At 37.9% G+C, this 19,822-nt stretch overlaps 1 protein-coding gene across 9 annotated transcripts in view; it reads left to right on the top strand.

Moving 5' to 3' along the window:
• The window catches only part of ppfia2 (PTPRF interacting protein alpha 2), a 237,113-nt gene that overhangs the window by 158,209 nt on the left and 59,082 nt on the right, over positions 1 to 19,822 (top strand). For all 9 annotated transcript variants that reach the window (XR_008639925.2, XM_055189829.2, XM_055189832.2 and 6 more), the window contains 11 exons: positions 2,874 to 3,008; positions 3,737 to 3,820; positions 5,858 to 5,989; positions 6,063 to 6,125; positions 6,232 to 6,323; positions 9,095 to 9,233; positions 9,909 to 10,126; positions 15,212 to 15,452; positions 16,126 to 16,155; positions 16,958 to 17,085; positions 17,183 to 17,355. Coding sequence is in view for 8 of the 9 variants with exons in the window: in XM_055189829.2 (XP_055045804.2) it covers positions 2,874 to 3,008; positions 3,737 to 3,820; positions 5,858 to 5,989; positions 6,063 to 6,125; positions 6,232 to 6,323; positions 9,095 to 9,233; positions 9,909 to 10,126; positions 15,212 to 15,452; positions 16,126 to 16,155; positions 16,958 to 17,085; positions 17,183 to 17,355 (1,435 nt within the window). In the remaining variant the exon portion in view is untranslated. The remainder of the gene's footprint in view (positions 1 to 2,873; positions 3,009 to 3,736; positions 3,821 to 5,857; positions 5,990 to 6,062; positions 6,126 to 6,231; positions 6,324 to 9,094; positions 9,234 to 9,908; positions 10,127 to 15,211; positions 15,453 to 16,125; positions 16,156 to 16,957; positions 17,086 to 17,182; positions 17,356 to 19,822) is intronic.

Raw genomic sequence — 19,822 nt, forward strand, 5'->3', positions numbered from 1 at the left:
ATACTTTGTGGTGTTCCATTGAAAAATAACAGCATATATTTTGGAACAAAGTAAATTACCAACTGTTTTAACTTGTAAACATAATTTTTCTACACAGTAATCAAACATTTACTTCCATGATGGCAAGGTCAGACTGACAGAACATTTCATCTCTTGCCAAATGATTTACTTAATATATTTGGGTGCTATGATAGATTTCATTGAAAATATTTCGAATGTATCCCAGGTACAATTTATAATTAAAGTACATGACAAATCTGTTTGGTTATGACATTTCGTATATATTTGTTGATAAATCGTATTATTTAAAGGTGCAGTGTGTAAATTTTACTGGCATCTAGTGGTGAGGTTGTGAATTGCAACCAACGGGTCAGTCCACTGCTCACCTCTTGCTTTTGAAACACATAGAGAAGCTATGGTAGCCGCCACCGGACAAACATGTCATCGCCAGAGACAACTAAGTAAAACAGTTTGTCCATTATGAGCTTCTGTAGAAACATGGCGGGACAAAATGGCGACTTCCATGTAGGGGGACCCTCGGTGTATGTAGATAAAAACGTCTCATGCAATAAACACATAACGGTTAATTATGAAAGGTCTTTATACACCCCTGATAATATAGTTTTGTTTATTATTTTGCATTTCTGTCAAGAAATCTTTCTAAAAATTACACACTGCACCTTTAAGGGAGTATGGACTTGCATTACTTTTTCCTTACAGAACATAGTTAAATTTTTTAAAGGTCCCGTTATTTCTGTGTTTTTGAAGCTTTGATTGTGTTTACAGTGTGCAATATAACATGTGTTCATGTTTCACGTGTAAAAAACACGGTATTTTTCACACATTTTACTTAGCTTTATACTGCTGTTTTCACTGTCCTCAAAACAGGCTGATCGTTCTATGAAGTCCCTTCTTCAGATATACGTATCGAGTTGTGATTGTGTAGTTTGTTTAGTGTGTTGTGATTTGATAGCAGCTTAGCTTAGCAGAGCCGTTTGAGCTTAGCTGGTGACTGACAAATTTCTGTGGGCGGTGCTTAGTCAAAAAACTGTTCTAGTGACGTCATTAAAGCAGGAAGTAGAGGGCTGTAGTCCAAACCGGCCGTCTGCTGTAGGCTTTGAAAGAGGAATATATCGCCTGGCAGTGAACTTTCTGCTTTATCATTTAACAGATATTATTTATGAAACATTACACACTAACTAGGGTTTAAAAAATGGGATCAGACAGAATGTGACCTTTAAAAAATACACTGTTCTTCATACAAAAAGTAAATTGGGATTGGTGCAGTCAAGCTCCAAAAAAGGCAAAAGCACCATATACTGTATGTACCTGTATTAGTGTAAATTAGTCTTTTATACATTAGTTAGTGTGTGTGTGTGTCATGCAAATTGAATCTACAAACTTAGCACTGTTAAAACAATGCTCTACCAATGGAGCTACAGGAAGACTTTACTTAAAGGAATATTCCATTTTCTTAAAAGAAAAATCCAGATAATTTACTCACCACGATGTCATCCAAAATGTTGATGTCTTTCTTTGTTCAGTCCAGAAGAAATTATGTTTTTTGAGGAAAACATTGAGGAATTTTTCTAATTTTAATGGACTTTAATAGAACCCAACATTTAATACTTAACTCAACACTTAACAGTTTTTTTCAACGGAGTTTCAAAGGACTATAAACAATCCCAAACGAGGCATAAGGGTCTTATCTAGCGAAACGATTGTCATTTTTGACAAGAAAAATAAAAAATATAACCTTTTAAACCACAACTTTTCGTCAAGGTCCGGTCCAGCGCGACCTAACGTAAATGCGTAGTGACGTAGGGAGGTCACGTGTTAGATATATAAACGCACATTTGCGGACCATTGTAAACAATAAACTGACACAAATACATTAATTAATATCAGTTGACATACAACAACGTAGGAACGGTCCTCTTTCAAGACGCTTGTAAACACTGGGGCGGAGTTTCGCGTTCAACCTCTGTGACCTCTTGACGTGATGACGTATTGCGGTGACGTAGTGGGGTCAGCTGGCGCATCACGACCGGATCTACACGACGAGAAGTTGTGCTTTAAAAGTGTATATTTGTTTTTTTTAATGTCAAAAATGACAATTGTTTCGCTAAGACCCTTATGCCTCGTTTGGGATTGTTTATAGTCCTTTGAAACTCCGTTGAAAAAAACTATTAAGTGTTGAGTTAAGTATTAAATGTTGGGCTCTATTAAAGTCCATTAAAATAAAAAAATCCTGTAATGTTTTCCTCAAAAAACATAATTTCTTCTCGACTGAACGAGGAGGGACATCGACATTTTGGATGACATGGTGGTGAGTGACTTTTCTGGATTTTCTTTTGAGAAAATGGACTAATCCTTTAACTTATGTTATATTCCAAGTCTCCTGAAGCCTTATGAGAGCTTCATGTAACAGAATCAGACTGAAATATTGTCTGAAAGTCCTTATTTATAAATAATCTTAAAATTATAGCTTTTACGTCAAATATGGGGCTATTCAGATGAGGTTTGTGACATCAGATGTATTTGGTTCTTATGTATCCCACAACCAAATGTTAAGACTTTGGCCACACACTAATGGTGCTTCCTTCTCATTTAAATTGTAAACACCACCTATTATACGCAACTAAATGAGACATTTTTATTTACATTATACTATTTCTTTAAAACTTGTGCATTCCCACTTGTTGAAATCTATTAATGATAGCGAAAAAAATAGGCTTTTATTTATTTTGTTTGGGCTTACTGAACGTGGGCTTGCCGATCTACCGGTTGCCGTGGAAGCAGGACAATCCCATGATATCTGCTACACAAGGATAAACTCGCCGTGATCAGAGACTGTTTATGTCCTCCCACAGATGGAGGAGAAAAACAGGCAGTTACAGGAGCGACTGGAGCTGGCAGAGCAGAAGCTTCAGCAGACCATGAGAAAAGCTGAGACGCTGCCTGAAGTAGAAGCCGAGCTAGCACAGAGGATAGCAGCTCTCACCAAGGTACTGTATATAACACACATGTTCCAGTACTGCGTGAGAAGATTTTGCATTTTTGTCAAGAGATCCTTCTAAAAGTCCCACATTGCACCTTTAAAAAAAAGTATCCATAGACAAGCTGTCAGAAATCAAACTTTATTTGATTCCATTTATCGATAAACTTTTTGATCCTGATATAGAGCATTTTATAAATCGTACACCTGATGACTTAAACTCTTAACTGATTTTAAAACTGACTAAAATGATTCATTTAGTATTCATTATTAACGTGCTGCATTTTTCTGTATTGTGTGGGTTGGTATAGTCTGATATGGAAGTTAAACTCCAGGACATGAACTCCAGTCTTAGGAAGGTGGGGCGGAAAGCCACTTTATTCGTCTCATTCGCTGAACTCTTTCCCTTAGATGTCTTAGTTGCGGGTCTGTTCACTGCTACTGTATTTCAGGTGCATGTTTATGCTCAGCTGGGATTTCTTCGCTTTCGTAAATTGCTTACGTACTTTGTTCTTTCCGTTAGCCCATGAGAAAACAAAAGCTTAAGGAAATACACAGTCAATCTCTTTACTTGTCTGCTCAACCATATCTGTGGTGTTTGGTGCATCTGCGTCACTTATAAATCCAGCTTAAGAATGAGCCAACATCACAGTCATGGTTCAGGGCTCTTTTTCTGCTAGCTTTCTGCTAATTTGTTGTTTTACCGTTTCACTTCTGATCAAATAAAATGTTGTTCAGGCGGAGGAGAGGCATGGGAGTATCGAGGAGCGTATGCGACATTTGGAGGGACAGCTGGAGGAGAAGAATCAAGAGCTGCTCAGGGTCGGTATCACTTTATATCATTACAGACTACACTGTTCGAAATGGTATACTACACTTTAGTAGTATGCAGTAGGTATACAAAATGGAATACTGTATCCTTTCATTTCCAGTGTGATGAATGAACCACTGGGGTTATTTTTATCCCTTTCTTGATTCATAAGATCAGACTTATAAATTAACTCTTTCACCGCCAGCGTTTTTAAATAAGTTGCCAGCCAGCGCCAGCGTTTTTCATGATTTTCACCAAAGTTTAATGCCTTCCAGAAAATTTTCTTCTTTAAATATATAAACATACATAATACCAAATGAAAGAACAGACCCTTGCTTTAAAAAAAAAAAAAACATTTCATCCGACCTTCCGTGGTTCTTTTGTGATCAGCTTTTGAATATGGGTGGATTTCTGCAAAAACGCCACATTTTGAGCAAAAAAATAATTCTATTTTTGTGACGGACTTTTCATGGAGATTCCATTCGGAGCGATCTTTAAAACGGACATGGGCATGCAGGCGCTTGCCATAGGGCAATACTTCCGGGTTTAAAAAGTTGCGGAAGGGCGCCACCTGGTGGATAATAGCGGTATTGCGGAAAGACGGAAAATCTCGTCATTGGCGGGGAAGCGTTTTCTCTTAATTGACGAGATATATCGTCAATGGCGGTGAAAGAGTTAAAAGGAACACGGCAACTTTTTGGGACTTTGGCTTGTTCACCGTGTCCCCCAGAGTTAGATAAGTCCATGCAGTAGTACATACCTTTTTCATTTCCGTGCTTGGCGTAACCCTGTTTGACGCACCCACCGCTAGCCTAGCTTAGCACAAAGACTGGAAGTAAATGGCTCCAGCTAGCATACTGCTCCGAAAAAGTGATAAAATAAAACCAACATTTTCCTATTTATATTGTGATTTGTATAGTTACAGCGTGTACAGATAACAAGGTCATATGAGACACAGCAATCTTTTAACCGTATATATACTGGAAACTATATTCTGTAGCAAAGGCTAGCGGAAGGTGCATCAGACGGAGATGAAAAGGGTATGGGGGTTTTCACACCTGCCTTGTTTAGTTCGATTGAATCGTACCAGAGTTCGATTGCTCAGTTGGTGCAGTTCGTTTGGGCAGGTGAGAATGCAGCAATCGAACTCTGATGCGCACCAAAAGTGGACCAAACAAGCGGACCGAGACCAGCTTGCAGAGGTGGTCTCGGTACGCTTTCAAACGAACTCTAGAGCGGTTCGTTTGTGGTGAGAACGTGATCCGAGATCGAACCGACCTAACTGCAAAAGTACTGCGCATTTTGGACTAAACCAGCTGCCGTAGTCAACTGCGCAGTGCATTATCGGATGAGGAAGTGTGTGTTGACCGTTTCTATTAGCAATATTAGCACAATGACAAATTGCGGACATACCTGGAGTTGCGAGGAGGTGCGGGCGGAGCCTCGGAAGTTTTTTGTGTTCGCCGTTTGTAGTGCATTAAACCGTTGTTTTCAAGCCGCATCCGCGATTCATTCTGAAAATGAACAGTTTGTCTAGAGTGCTGTATACAAACTATGTATAACAACCACGGAGACATATTTACAGCGCGCAGCCGTCTGTCCATGGTGTCTGCTGTATTATCCTTCTTTTGTTTACTTCCGGGGGTTCAGTTGGAATTTGCCGCACGTTGATTCTGACCAATCGTGAAGCCGTTTAGGAAATACGTTCAAATACATGTGGCCAATGAGTGATGTTGATCTTATCACATGACAGAATTTTGGTTCGTTTCAATTGGTGCGGATCAGAGCAATCAGTGTGGTGTGAAATGGAACCAAATCTGCTAAAAAAGTTACAATGTATAATTTTTTGCTTTTGATCCGGACCAAATGAACCGAATTACAGATGTGAAAACGCCCTATGTATGGACTTACCTAACTCGGGAGGATACGGTGAACAAGGTAAACTCCCAAAAAGTCGGTGTGTTCCCCTTAAAATTAAAAACAAATTTTAGTCGACCACTAGTTTTAATTCATGTATTCGAGTATGAAAACTGTCCTTGTTTGTTTAGGCTCGACAGAGGGAAAAGATGAATGAGGAGCACAACAAGCGTTTATCAGACACGGTGGACAGACTTCTGACAGAGTCGAATGAGCGATTACAGCTTCATCTGAAAGAGAGAATGGCGGCTCTCGAGGACAAGGTACACAAAGACCCAGCCGGTAAGGTTTGGGATTTCTCTGCAGGTTGACGCTCACATTTTATTTCTATTTCAGAACGTTTTAATACAAGACTCTGAGAATTATAGGAAACAGTTAGAAGACTCCATACAAGAAAAGGTAAATTTGCTTTCTGAACACAATAGCTCAGCAGAATGAATTTTAATGTGACGCTTTGCTGTCCATCCTGAGTAAAATGAAACTTTAATGTGCTTTGTGGTTGTAGACTCATCTCTCAGAGGAAATGGAGAAACTAAGATCTGAATTGGATCAGTACCGGTTAAGGGCTGGATCCCTTACGGAGCCCACACTATCACGGTGAGATGGACACAATCCCTAAACTTTGTGAGAAACATTAGGACTGTTCCAGAATCTCTTAAAATGGCTTTATAAGGAATCATAGGATGTTGATGATGTGAAGGTTGTTCCAAGTGGTACAAAGCAACTTTATGCTACCTTCATCACTTTAAAAAATTGTCAAAATATGTACCCCAGTTGTCACTGGGACATTACCCTTTCAACGAGAACAGCTCTGCACCTAAAGCAAAGGTCTTCAAGCTTTATCAGGCAGTGGACTCCTTAATGGATAGAGAGGAGCAAGGACCCCCACTGCATGCATCAAATTAAGACTGGATTTACATCCTTTGTTCTGATGGTTATGTTACAAAGATATTAAAATAATCATTTTTGGTAAACAGAGTCACATACAGTTACATTACATTTTTAATTTATTGAATAGATTTTAACATGTGAATCTTCATTTGAATCCAGATTTAATGTTTATTATTAGTCTATTAATGCATTTTGTTTGATGCCTATCCCCCAAATTATTTTGAATTGAAACTATATTTGGAGGACCCCTGGTAATACCATCAAGGACCCCCATGGGGCACCGGACCCAGTAAAAATTTTTTTCAGTAAAATTATCTAAAAACTCTTAAATTAAAAAGTATTTTCTTGATGAGCAAAATGACATATAAATAAGTATAGTTTTTAGACAAAAAATAACTTTAAAGGTGCAGTGTGTAAATTATAGCGGCATCTAGTGTTGAGGTTGCGAATTGCAACCAACGGCGTAGTCCACTGCTCACCCCTTGCTTTTGAAACACATAGAGAAGCTAGGGTTAGCTAGTGATGGGCAGAGCGAGGCTTCGTGAAACACTGAAACAGTTGAATCAATTGTGTCGAGGCTTCGAAACATGGTTCGAAACCGCCTCCACAGTGACATCTAGTGGTCAATCGCACGTATTACCATAGAGCAGCCTTGACAAGGTTTTAAACGAGCGCTGACAAATTGTATCCCACCTGTTGATTGATTAACACAAGTGATCAGGTGAGAGAGTGGATAGTGTCCTCGGTTCTCATGCAAAAAAACCCTTGGATCGAACCCCGGAAAATGCGTTACTATTACCGTTGTCACAATGAAGTTACATATTTTTTGTTGTTGTTTTAACATCTGTTTGACAACTACATGAGCTTTTAGGCTCATTATTGTCAATAACTGTAAGATGGTCTATTTAATAAATAAATTGAATAGAGATAAATACCACATAAACAATAAGAAATTAATAAAATATATCAAGCCACCATGTCACATATAAATATCTGCTGTGTGTGGAAGGAATTAGCCTACTTCTTTTTTTACAGATAATTTCTCCAGCCTTTAAAAAACTCCTCTCACAAAAACCCACAAGGTCAATATGCGTTTATTTCACTTTTATACAGATGTGCGATTGTGTTGTCTGTTCCCGACCGTGCCAATCAAAGGGTGATTCGGCAGACCACACCTGATGAAACACTTAGTGAAACACTTCGAGGCTTCATTTGGTCATAGTCACGTGACATGTGTGTTTTGAATCACGCTTCGGATCAGTGTTTCGACACATCTGCGCTTCGGGATCTCGCAAAGCTTCGGAACGACTGTTTCGCGTCAGCCATCCCTAGGGTTAGCTGCCACCGGACAAACATGTCATCGTCAGAGACAATTTAGTAAAAAAAAATTGTCCGTTAAGGGCTTCTGTAGAAAAATGGCGGCACAAAATGCCGACTTCCATGTAAGGGGACCCTCTTGTATGTAGATAAAAAGGTCTCGTTCTAAGGTAATAAACACATAACAGTTCATTATGAAAGGTCTTTGTACACCCCTGATAATATAGTTTTGTATATTATTTTGCATTTCTGTCAAGAGATCCTTCTAAAAATTACACACTGCACCTTTAAGTAAGTATATTAGTGCTTAAAACAAGCAAACAAATCTGCCAATGTAATAAGAAAAACATTCTTGAAATATTTTATTTTACTTTTTTCATAAAAACTTAATTCAAGAATTTTTTTCTGATTCCATTGGCAGATTTTTTTTTTTTGCTTGTTTTAAGCACTAATTTACTTAAAGTTAATATTTTTTTGTCTAAAAACTATACTTATTTTTATAGGTCATTTTGCTCATCAGGAAAATACATCTTAATTTAAGATATTTTTACTGAAAACAAGACAAAAATACTAAGTAAGAAAGTCATTTTTGCAGTTTAGTACTTTAGAGGTCTTGGTACCACAGAGAGCTTATTAGTACCTCAAAGATACATATTAGTGTCTCAAAGGTGTTGGTAAAAAATATATACCAGTTCCTACAGATATGTATAAATTTGGTACCAATATGTTCCTTAGAGACACCAATATGTATCTTTGAGGTACTAAAAAGCTTCTCATAGTAGCTTCTCATGTATCTCATAGTAGGACCTTTTTAAAGGGTACTGCCCCAGTGACAATTAGGGTACATATTTTGACCAATTTGGTAAGATAAAACTCGTAACATACTTTAAACATATTTTTACCTACTATACATCTAAATCAAGTTAATGTAAGCAAACATACAAGTGCTGTATTCATTTGTGTGATCAAGATGATATGCTAAACATATGGCAATTACTATATATACATTATTTCTCTCACATGATTTGATTGTATAATGTTCTTTTGCTGCATAAAAGTACATTTAGTATAGGCTTGCTAAGCATAAAGTTATTGGAAAAATTGATTTTGTGTGTCTAGTTTCCAGTTGTCCTGATGATGTAATGTTATCTTTTTTGCAGGTCTCATCTGGATGCATCTGGAGATCTGCGTTTTTCTCTGGGCTCTCTGGCAGACACACAGTCAGACCACTATCGTTCAACCAAGGTGATCCACAGGCCTCGGAGAGGACGCGTGGGGCTACGTAGAGAGGAACAGAAGGTAAGAGGTCTTTACACTCCTCCTGGCACCATTTTAACTTGAAATTTGTTGTCATGGTTGGGAACTGAAAATCGTTTCTTACTCAACACAGGTGCCATTTAAAAAAAATCAACCGATTTGAAAGTTTTGTTGTTGTAAATGGTACTTAAAAGAATAATAACTGGAATTTTTTTTATATTGTAGTTGAGACCAATTATTATTCAAGTGTTTTGGTTTGCTAATGTAATCTTTTTTTTTTGCTGAACATTGTGAAATATTACATTTTTATTTTAAAGTGACTCAATTTAAGTGGCACAGATCGGATATGACCCAGAGAAGTGTAAGCAGGAAAAAGCGCATAGATTATCCTCATTCATATGTGGAAATAAATCGGATATGAATCGGATACCTGCATTCGCGTTTGCAATTTAAGTTTTGTCTTGTTACAGAAATAAAGCTCTATAATCTTGTATATTGGGCCATCCTCTGTGGATTAAGCTGTTTCGGGTCTGTATGCCTAACTTGAATTGTTTCACCAAGTGTTTAGTGTAAATGCTGATATTGGTTATGAGTTGCTTTTAAAAGATCATCTAAACAGGTCGTTAAAAAATCGGATATAGTCAACAAATCGGACTTGGGCATTAAGATCTGCAGTGTAAATCAAGCCTCATATTCCATGCATTTGTTTTCCTCCAGGCAAAGTCTCTGGGAGAGCATGAATGGCGAGCTCAGCAGCTCGGCGTTTTGGGTGGCCACCCATATGAGAGTGACACAGAGATATCAGACATTGATGATGATGACCGGGAAACCCTCTTCAGCTCAATGGATTTGCTGTCTCCTGGTGGACATTCTGATGCTCAGACTCTGGCAATGATGCTGCAGGAACAGTTAGATGCCATCAATAAAGAGATCCGGTGAGTCTATTTACTGTGACCACAGCATCTTCTTGTAAACCAGGCACATGTGTTGAATATCAGCTTTCTGGTAAATGTCCAGAGTTGTGGCTTTCATATCAGTACATTTCTTAAAGCATTTTGCCTGATAATTTTTACTTCTGTTTTATCAAATTTTTGTGGGAGGAGATTGCTCTAGTCCAGTGCTTCCTACTCCTGGTACTCGAGAATTCAACTTATCAGCCTTCTATCAAAATGGTAAACACGTCTCCCTAACAAGCTGATGAGTTAAATCAAGTGTGTTAAATAAGGAGACATCTAAAACTTTCTGGGAGGGGGTGCTCGAGAACCAGGATTGGGAAGCACTGCTCTAGTCATTATGTCTAGTCTCTAATGCCCGTAATGCGATCCCTAATCCAGAAAAACGATGACAGTTTATCTAGTCTGGGGGACATGTAGTGCTGTGTTATCATGCATAACAAAAAAGTAGCATCATGTTTTATTATAATACCACCCATGGGGAATTCGTACATGAACAACAAAGGGCCTAAAACCCAGCCTTGTGGGTCAACTCAGCTCCTTGGGTAGAGGCCATCTGCAGGTTTGCAAAAATCTATCACTTTTGCACTTTTTGAGAACAAAAGCAACATTTATGTGCAGTTGTGTTGTTTCATCCACAATTTACAATATTAATTCCCTTTATACTTTTACATTTCTGTGGAGACTGTGTAAATTCACAGAGTTAACAGTTCTGGAATAAAGTAAAAAGAGGCTACTTGTGAGCTATGTTTCAGGCGTGGTATATGCAGATTTTAATATCAGCCAGAGTTCAGGGTTCCCCCGGAGGCTGTTCATACTGTGCATATGGTAGAGGCTAATTTAACACTCGAGAACTTAAGGCAGGAGTTTGGCTGTTGCTATAAAAAACAAGCAGTTGGGTTAAAGGTAATGGGGTGGTAATTCTATACAGTATTTTTGTCGAATGCTCCCTGAGATTCACAGTGTTTTATCGGTGCATCTTCTCTTAAGTTTTGGAGCCAGACTTGAATTTGAACCTAGCACTTAAATTAAGTTTGTCACTGAACTATAAATACATTTTAATTAAGGGATTAATAAGAAAATTGGATTAATTGAAAATAAAACGAAAGTTGTTAAGTACAAACAAATAACTTGTGTCATAACAAAACCCTTATGCACGAAGTAGACGTAAAATTAATATTTGAAGAGATCTAAATAAACATTATACACTTGAGTCCTTCTTGATCTGTATTATTTACTTAGACTTTCAAATGTCATTTTAAATTCACAAAGCTGCTCACTGCAGACAAATGTAATTTTTGTAGATAGTTCTCTGTGGCCTTGTTTGGATCGTTAGTTTTGGTAAGGAGCCCCTTTATGGAACCCATTATTTAAATGATTACAACCGCATACAGTATGTAACATATCTACTGTACATACACTGTTATCAGACCTAATTTGATTACATCTATCAAATACAGCTTAACATACTACTAAAATGTGTCTGTAGTACATACAGTACTGCATCAAACTGTCTGTTTTTTCTTATCTCGTAGTCAGTTTAATATTGGTATTTGTACTTTTGGGCTATAAATATGTGCTTTTGGTAATTTTATGTACAACTTTTGTATGACTTGCAACTAACTGTAAAAACACTAAATAAATACTTGACATGTTAAAGGAGACATTTCACAAGACTTTTTAAGATGTAAAATAAATCTTTGGTGTCTCCAGAGTACGTATGTGCAGTTTTAGCTCAAAATACCATGTAGATCATTTATATTAGCATGTTAAAAATGCCACTTTGTAGGTGTGAGCAAAAATGTGCCATTTTGTGTGTGTCCTTTAAAATGCAAATGAGCTGATCTCTGCACTAAATGGCAGTGGCCTGGTTGGATCGTGCAGATTAAGGGGCGGTTTTATCCCCTTCTGACATCACAGGGGGAGCCAAATTTCAATGACCTATTTCTTCACATGATTGCAGAGATTGGTTTACCAAAACTAAGTTACTGGATTGATCTTTTTCACATTTTCTAGGTTGATAGAAGCACTGGGGATTCTACAGCTTATACTTTCTGCCTTATGTTCTCGAGTGTTATCTAAAACTTATATTTTACCCTTGTTAGTTACCACCTATAACATCAGTCTTCAGCCAAAAAAAAACAGAAAACTCTCTCTGTCCAAATTTTGCAATCGGGACATTGTTCTGTGTAAGGTGATGTTTGTTTTTTGGATATTAAAAACTTTCACCTAGCTCAGTTTGATGCAGATATACAGGTAACTACATAAACTCTGGCTCGACCAATGGTATGAGTCTAGGAGGCAGGACTATTTGACTAATGCCAGGCGGATTATTTTTGCAGATGTGGCATAGAAGTGTACTTAACTTTTTAAAGTATTTCCTAATTTCCAGTGTATTGTAGAGCCCTGCACGGGCCAAAAATTCCAGCCCTAACCCGGCCCTGGCCCGAAGTGTTCAAGCCCTACCCGACCCAAGCCCGACAATGCCTGCAATTTTTCAGCCCGAACCCGACCTGACCCGAGACCAATATCAATCACTTTTAAGCTCTCTCTGACGCGCGCGCTCTTTGATGCACGCTCTCTCTCTCGGATGTGTAATAAGAGGTGAAGTATAGCTTTAGCCTACAGATTAGAAATGCTTATTGCTTTAATGTAGGGAGTTAATAGTTCATTGTTCACAGTTCATATTTATGATCTTATAGTCCATTTGAACATTTTTGTACGAACTGACTGTATTCTTCAGAAAAACACTAAATAACTTATCTTCCCTTACCTGTCGCTGTTCAGTGTGCAATTAATAAATAAAAATTAGTATGACGTTAATTTTTAAAAGTGTGCGAGGTCCGTGCACGTCCTCCGCTATAGCAAAAAGCGCAATCGGCTAAACAAGCATTAAATATTAATATGACGTTGATTTTTTGTGTTTATTCATTTATATTCACAAAACTTATCAACAAAACAGCGATTAAAATTAAGAGACAAATTATATGAAACGAAATTCATTTTAAAGTAGCAAGAAAAACTTAAATTAAACTCGAAAATAATGTCTGACCCATTACAATTCTCCCTTCAAATTAATCTTTACAACGCGTATGGCGTTTAAAATTACGGTCTATCTTTCGTAATAAGCTAAATAAATTTAAACAAAACAACAACAACAACATTACAACAATATTCAAACCTAACAATACTCAAACATAAATATAAAACAGACATTATCTATAAGGATACATGTTAAAACAATCTGATATGCGTTTATAATAGCTGGTTGGTATAGATGTTTACTATTTTGGCAAAACCTCCGTTGCAAACCTCCATTTACCTGAATAAAAATAATTTTTACTTTGAAAATGATGGGCTGTCACTGACAGCGCCTGTCACATTAACATGAGCTGTTCGTTTACAAGACTCCATCTACGTTCATTTACACTGCAGCGCAACGTCTTGAGTTCTCAAACTAAAACAAGGTCTGCAGCTTTTGCGAACGAATCCGTTTATGAGGGTCGAAAACGGTGGTGTGTAAATGAAAGGAGTAAACGTAGCAAAAGTAACGTTTAAAGGATAAACCCATTAATGTAAGCCTCAGATGCGCGCTGTCTCTGCTACACACGCAAACACACACACAATGAGGAGAGACGTTAAAATAAGCCCGAGCCCGGTCTGTAAAAAAAAAACGGCCCGAGCCCGGCCCAAATGGGCTTAGCCTGTCGGGCCCCGTCGGGCCCCGACGGGCTTGCAGGGCTCTAGTGTATTGTACAAAGACAATTATATAAACCATTTGTAGCTTTGCTTTTCAAAGAGTGTAAATTCTGGCAACAATAGTGTGAGTTTTGGATGGGACTTTTGTCTGCAGACGGTGTAAAGAGGGTTAGGAACATTGGGAACACTTCATTTCTGTTTAGTAGATAGTGATGTAATAAATAGTAATACATATGTATTGCCATTTTCAAAAATATACTCAAACTTTGCCAGTTGCCAGCTTGTGAGAAGTCTTGAAATACTAAATATATAGCAGACAAAAAAGCTATTTTTAAAATGGTATTCATTGCGTGGGGAGCGTCTATTGGCTTTTTAATGAGTTCTAAGGATAGAATATTCTTTACCTTTTGCTCTCCTAATCTCTTTTTAATGTTAAGGTTATCTAAAAAAGCAATAATCCTACGCCACAAAGGCAGTATTTAGATTTACTGAGACACATCAGAGCTTCAGTCTGAACAGATTACATTTCCTGTTGGTGATTTTCCCCCTCATAGCTCAATAATCAAGTCATCCGGGCCGTGCCATTCATCTTCAGATACACACAGCTGGCGGAGACTGGCATCAGTACAGCAATTTCAAGTCGCACCATACCATCTGAGACCAGAAAAATCACAGTGACATTTAACAATCTCAATTCTCTAACTTGAGCCTTGCACTTAGACTAAAAATAATGACATCCTTACAGACTTTTCTGAGGCTTAGAGGCTTAAAGGGATAGTTCACCCAAAAATGAAAATTATGTCATCATTTACTCATCCTAATGTTGTTACAAACCTGTATAGATTTCTTCACAAAAGAAGATATGTAATCAAGCAGGAAACAGAAGCACCATTGACTTTCATAGTAGGGAAACATAAAACTATGGAAGTCAATGGTGCTCAAGTTTGGTTACAAACATTGCTCAAAATATCTTTCTCTGTGTTCAGCAGAACAAATTTATACAGGTTTGCAACAACTTAAGGGTAAGTAAATAATGACAAAACTCCAGTCGTACCAAAGGTAAATATCTACAAAAGCCAACATTACTCTGAATGCAAACATGTCCCAATGATGTCACGATTAGCACAAGATGCCATCTAGCTGCAATAGTCTCACAGAATCCTTTGGGAAACACTAAATGTGCATTTCATTTCCTCCTATCCATTATTGTAAAATACAGTAAGACCTTACTGTTGTTTTAGCCTAAACATTTTTCATTTCACACAGCAGGCTAAGCACTCCAAAAACGTTACAGCCCAAAATGCCGGAGCTTATTGTCAACTAACCTGTAATGATTCAAGTGTGGGTTAAACTGCCTTTAATCTTCAGGTTGATCCAAGAGGAGAAGGAGTCGACTGAATTAAGGGCAGAGGAAATCGAGAACCGAGTGGCCAGCGTCAGCCTGGATGGATTGAACCTGGCACGGGTGCACCATCCCGGAGCCTCCATCACTGCCTCAGCCACTGCCTCTTCCCTCGCCTCCTCATCCCCTCCCAGTGGACACTCCACCCCTAAACTCACGCCCCGCAGCCCCGCCCGGGACATGGAGCGCATGGGGGTCATGACACTGGTACGCAAACATAAACTACTCTATATACGGTGCTTATGTACACCAACCATGCTAAGAATTATGTTTAAAAAAAACACACACACACAACTTAGCTTTAACAACCCTATATTTTAATTTCACTTAAAGGAAAAGTTCGGTATTTTACACTTAAAGCCCTGTTTTCAGATTGTTTATGATGAAAAAGAACGGTTTCGAAATTTGGACATATGATGCTGGCCCGAGAATTTTTGGGTGTTTGTTGTATCACCTCCCACCTCTAAAATGGCTGCATGTGCACTGGAACAATCCTTCCTTAAATGCATTAAAGGCATTGTAGAAGTGGGAGGTGAAACAACAAACACCCGAAAATTCTCGGGTTCTTTCAGCAAACGGGCACCTTAGCTCCACCCCATCCCGCCTCCTATTCGCGAGTAATGAGAAGCGCGGTGATCCGCTACCAAGATGGATGGCAGGCTCGCCAACTTTGGGCTTAAAAATAGTATTCACATCCTATCAGTAACATCACGGACACTACGTCCGTATTTTTACAGTCTATGTTGATGCCTCAAAGCCAATTAAGTCACCAATGACCTCAATGACTGATGTATTGCATTGTAAAGTAATTTCTTTCATAGTTGCTTTCAGGGACTTTATGACTATCAACTGCTAACTTTTATTGTTTTACTATCTGCAGCCCAGCGACTTGCGAAAACACAGGAGAAAGGTACTTAACATTTGCCATCTTTACTAAATTTCTTGTTGTTTTTGCTATGATGGTTAATATGGACACTATAAAAGGACAACAGGATGGTTCAATATTCCGAATTTAAGAATTGACTAAATTTTTTCAACATGATACACATAATGTTTGTGCCAAAGTGGAATATCTTTATTTCCAAATGTCAATGATTACACCTTAAATTTTGAGAATGTCAGTCCTTCCAAAAACAAACAAACAGAGTTTTTATGTGATTATTGCGGGCAAAAATCCTTGATTTTGCAGCACGTTTTCTTAAAAAATCTGATGGAATATCCAGGATATTTATGCAATTTTATGCGATGAAATTGCGGGAGTTTGCAAAAACTCTGGGAACTTACAAAAACTGTTTGCAGCTTTTGAATGATGTTCACATCACATAATCACGTCACTTCATAACGTTCCCATGGCAACAGGGGACATGGCTGTGCTTGTGTGAAGTAAATGCAACATTTTTCAACTTTCTGCTAAGATATTGGATTATGAAATCATGCAAGCCTCACATATTTTGTAATATGCGGCGAAAGTATGGCATATTTGAAAAAATGCAGCCCCCGCATAAATATGCAGACTTATGCATTGAATCATGCGATCGCATAATCACGTTTTTCTGGAGGGACTGGAATGTCCAATATGTAGAATATACTGTAGTTTTCCTAATACTGTTAATATGTGCAATACTGTCAAAATAAATTTTCATATGACATGACATTTTAATTCTACCACTTTACTCCTTCAAATACAAGATTTTTAATTGTATCCCTCGCAGATTGCAGCAGTGGACGAGGATGGTCGAGAGGACAAGGCCACCATCAAATGCGAGACCTCTCCACCCCCCACCCCTCGCCAGGTCCGCCTGACAAAAACGCTCCCTTCTTCCTCTCACAACGATGCACGGTGAGAGCCGTCAGAAGCATGCTGTGTACACACACACACTCCAAATGCTTTCAGCTAGCAGTTTTGCTAAGGTTTATTTACTTGTGCTTGTCCCCAGCCTGACAACTGCATTAGAGACCGAGGCTCTGAGCAGTGTAGCCAGCAGTCAGGACTCCCTACATAAGCAGCCAAAGAAGAAAGGCATCAAGTCCTCCATCGGACGCCTGTTCGGCAAGAAAGAGAAAGCCAGACTGGGGCAGCTAGGAAAAGAACTTGTGGGACCAGGACATGGTATATACATTCACAAAGCTCTATAGAAATATTACAGACACAGCTAACTTAATATATTCACGTATTCCAGAATTAATTTAAGTATCTAAGCATCTATAATTTATCTTACAATTTCAAAAATAAGTATACCCAACAAACCTTCACAATACCTACTTTGCTTATTTAACTTTTTACTTGCAAGAAATATGAGAAAAAAAATGTAATGCATAACCAAAAGTTAATGCCTCTATTTTAGATAGAAGTAGTTATTTAAACAATTTTAAGGCACAATATGTAGGATTTTCACCACTAGAGGTCACAATAACAAAGGCGAAGCTTAATGACAGATAGTTACAAGTGATGCGCGGGTCAGTGTTTTTTCAAACCTGCAGGTTCCGCTTTTATGAAATGATTTGAAATGATAATGTCCACGCTAGCTGCTATATGTTTTGCATTAAGATTATTCTTGAGGCTCGATGTGCTGCGGTGATATGTGAATTCCTTGTTGCATAGCTTACACACAACCATGCTCTTATCGACGCTTCCATCCGTTTGTTTTTTATAAAAAAAAATTCTCATCCACGGGGCCAACCAAAGCGATCTTCTTCTTCGTTCATGTTCACTGTGGTTTGTTGTTTGAAGTCATGAACGCTAGTTGGTGCTCCAGTATAATCGGTCCGCCGAAATCGCCGAATCCAATGAGAAATGTTCCGCGGTGCAAAAATAAGTGAGATTAAAATGTGTTAAAAAAAATTCATGCGTTATTTTTTGTGTAATTAATTAATCTTAATTAACGCGTTAAAGTCCCGGCCCTACAAAGAACCTAATAAAATATGACAATAAGTATTCCTAAATATTTTATATAGGCTATAGGGAATTGCACGGAATATAATTAAAAAAAAAATGTTATTTCTTTTTTAGTGACATCCCCCGACTCGCCCAGCAAATAAAGTGACAATTTCTTTACTCGCCTCAACCCGACCTCCTGGTTATTAGACAATCCGCGCATCACTAATAGTTACTGTAGCACAGATATTTCAAAGTCAAAGTATCTTTATTTGTCTCCCTAGGGAGAAATTTGGTTTGGAGATAAGGGAATTGCTACAGGAAAAATTAAGACAAAGACACAGCACAAATACAAAGATAAAAACAGATAAAAAATACAAAAAAAGTAAATAAAACGTTAGGGCTACACAAGTAGCTGTGCAAATTTGCAATCCACCGTTCAACACAAGTATCAAAGTAATATTGTATCATGATCCTAAATAGCATTCAATCACAAATATCAAAATATTTACATTAATAGGAAAGTATGACTAGTCTCACCTACATTGCTGCTTATTTATAAGATTAATTGAAAGAGGAACCAGTGAGCACTTAAACCTATTATATTTACACAGGGGGACCCTATAGACGGTTTCAGCAGTAACAACATAAACAAACGGCTGTCGCGGTCCGCACGTAACTTCCGGTAAACTCCGCTAAGAATAAATAACAACAAAGTTCTTTAAACGTAGTTTATTTATATAACAAGCAAAAAACAACACATAGATTACCTATGAAACCAATACATTTGTTATTTTCGACGAGGCATTTGTTCAAGAGATCAGTTTAGCAACTAGTCAGACCATTAAAAAAACGAAACCGGAAGTAAGGTTCGGAACCAGACGTGTATCATGTGCGTCCGATGAAACCGTCTATACCTCTTTCCTGAGTTTAAAAGTTCGAACTCTGAAGAAAGCACATGAGAGTTATCTGATATAATGATCTTAGCCTGCCTGATTATTGTCTGATCAAAAAGTTCACCCGGATTTAGAGGTGCTGGAGTACCCATGATCTTGCCTTCTGTCTTGACCAAATAAAAAAATCTGAGTTTTTGATTTAACTGTCAGATTTCCAAACCAGCTGGTGATTTAGTTACTAAAAGAGCGACAATTACAAGGGAGACAGGGGACGAATCATTATTTAAAACAGGAATTTCTCAAATCATTGGGAACTTTTGGGGTGCATGATTTTTGAAAAACACTTTGGAAAAGGGAGTCAGGCCGAGTACCAAAACACACTTGTAGCCAATCAGCAGTAAGGGGCGTGTCTACTTACCAACATTGTTGCCTGAGTTGCGTATGTGTGGGGCGGGTCTATCAAAAGAAGGTCCAGATTCATTTGGGGTAGGGGTGTGTTTGTTTAGATGATTTCAAATGTCAACATTGGCTTTCAGAGATCATGTACCTCGCCTTTAATGATATATATCACACTGTGCAAGTGGTTTTTGAATATTTTATTACAAAAATCTAACATACCGTATTACATATTGAGTTATTTAGACTAATTCCCAGCTTAAATAACAAATTTTTGCATGTATGACATATAATCGTATATATGTGACTGTGAAATCCAGGCTAAAGTTTCAAAGTCTGAGATATGAAGAATCAAAGTTTATAGGGTATATTTTTTTACAGAATATTCTAAAAAATTATGTATGTCAAAC

This window comes from Misgurnus anguillicaudatus, chromosome 1 (genome assembly GCF_027580225.2).
Source record: "Misgurnus anguillicaudatus chromosome 1, ASM2758022v2, whole genome shotgun sequence".
NCBI lineage: Eukaryota > Metazoa > Chordata > Actinopteri > Cypriniformes > Cobitidae > Misgurnus > Misgurnus anguillicaudatus.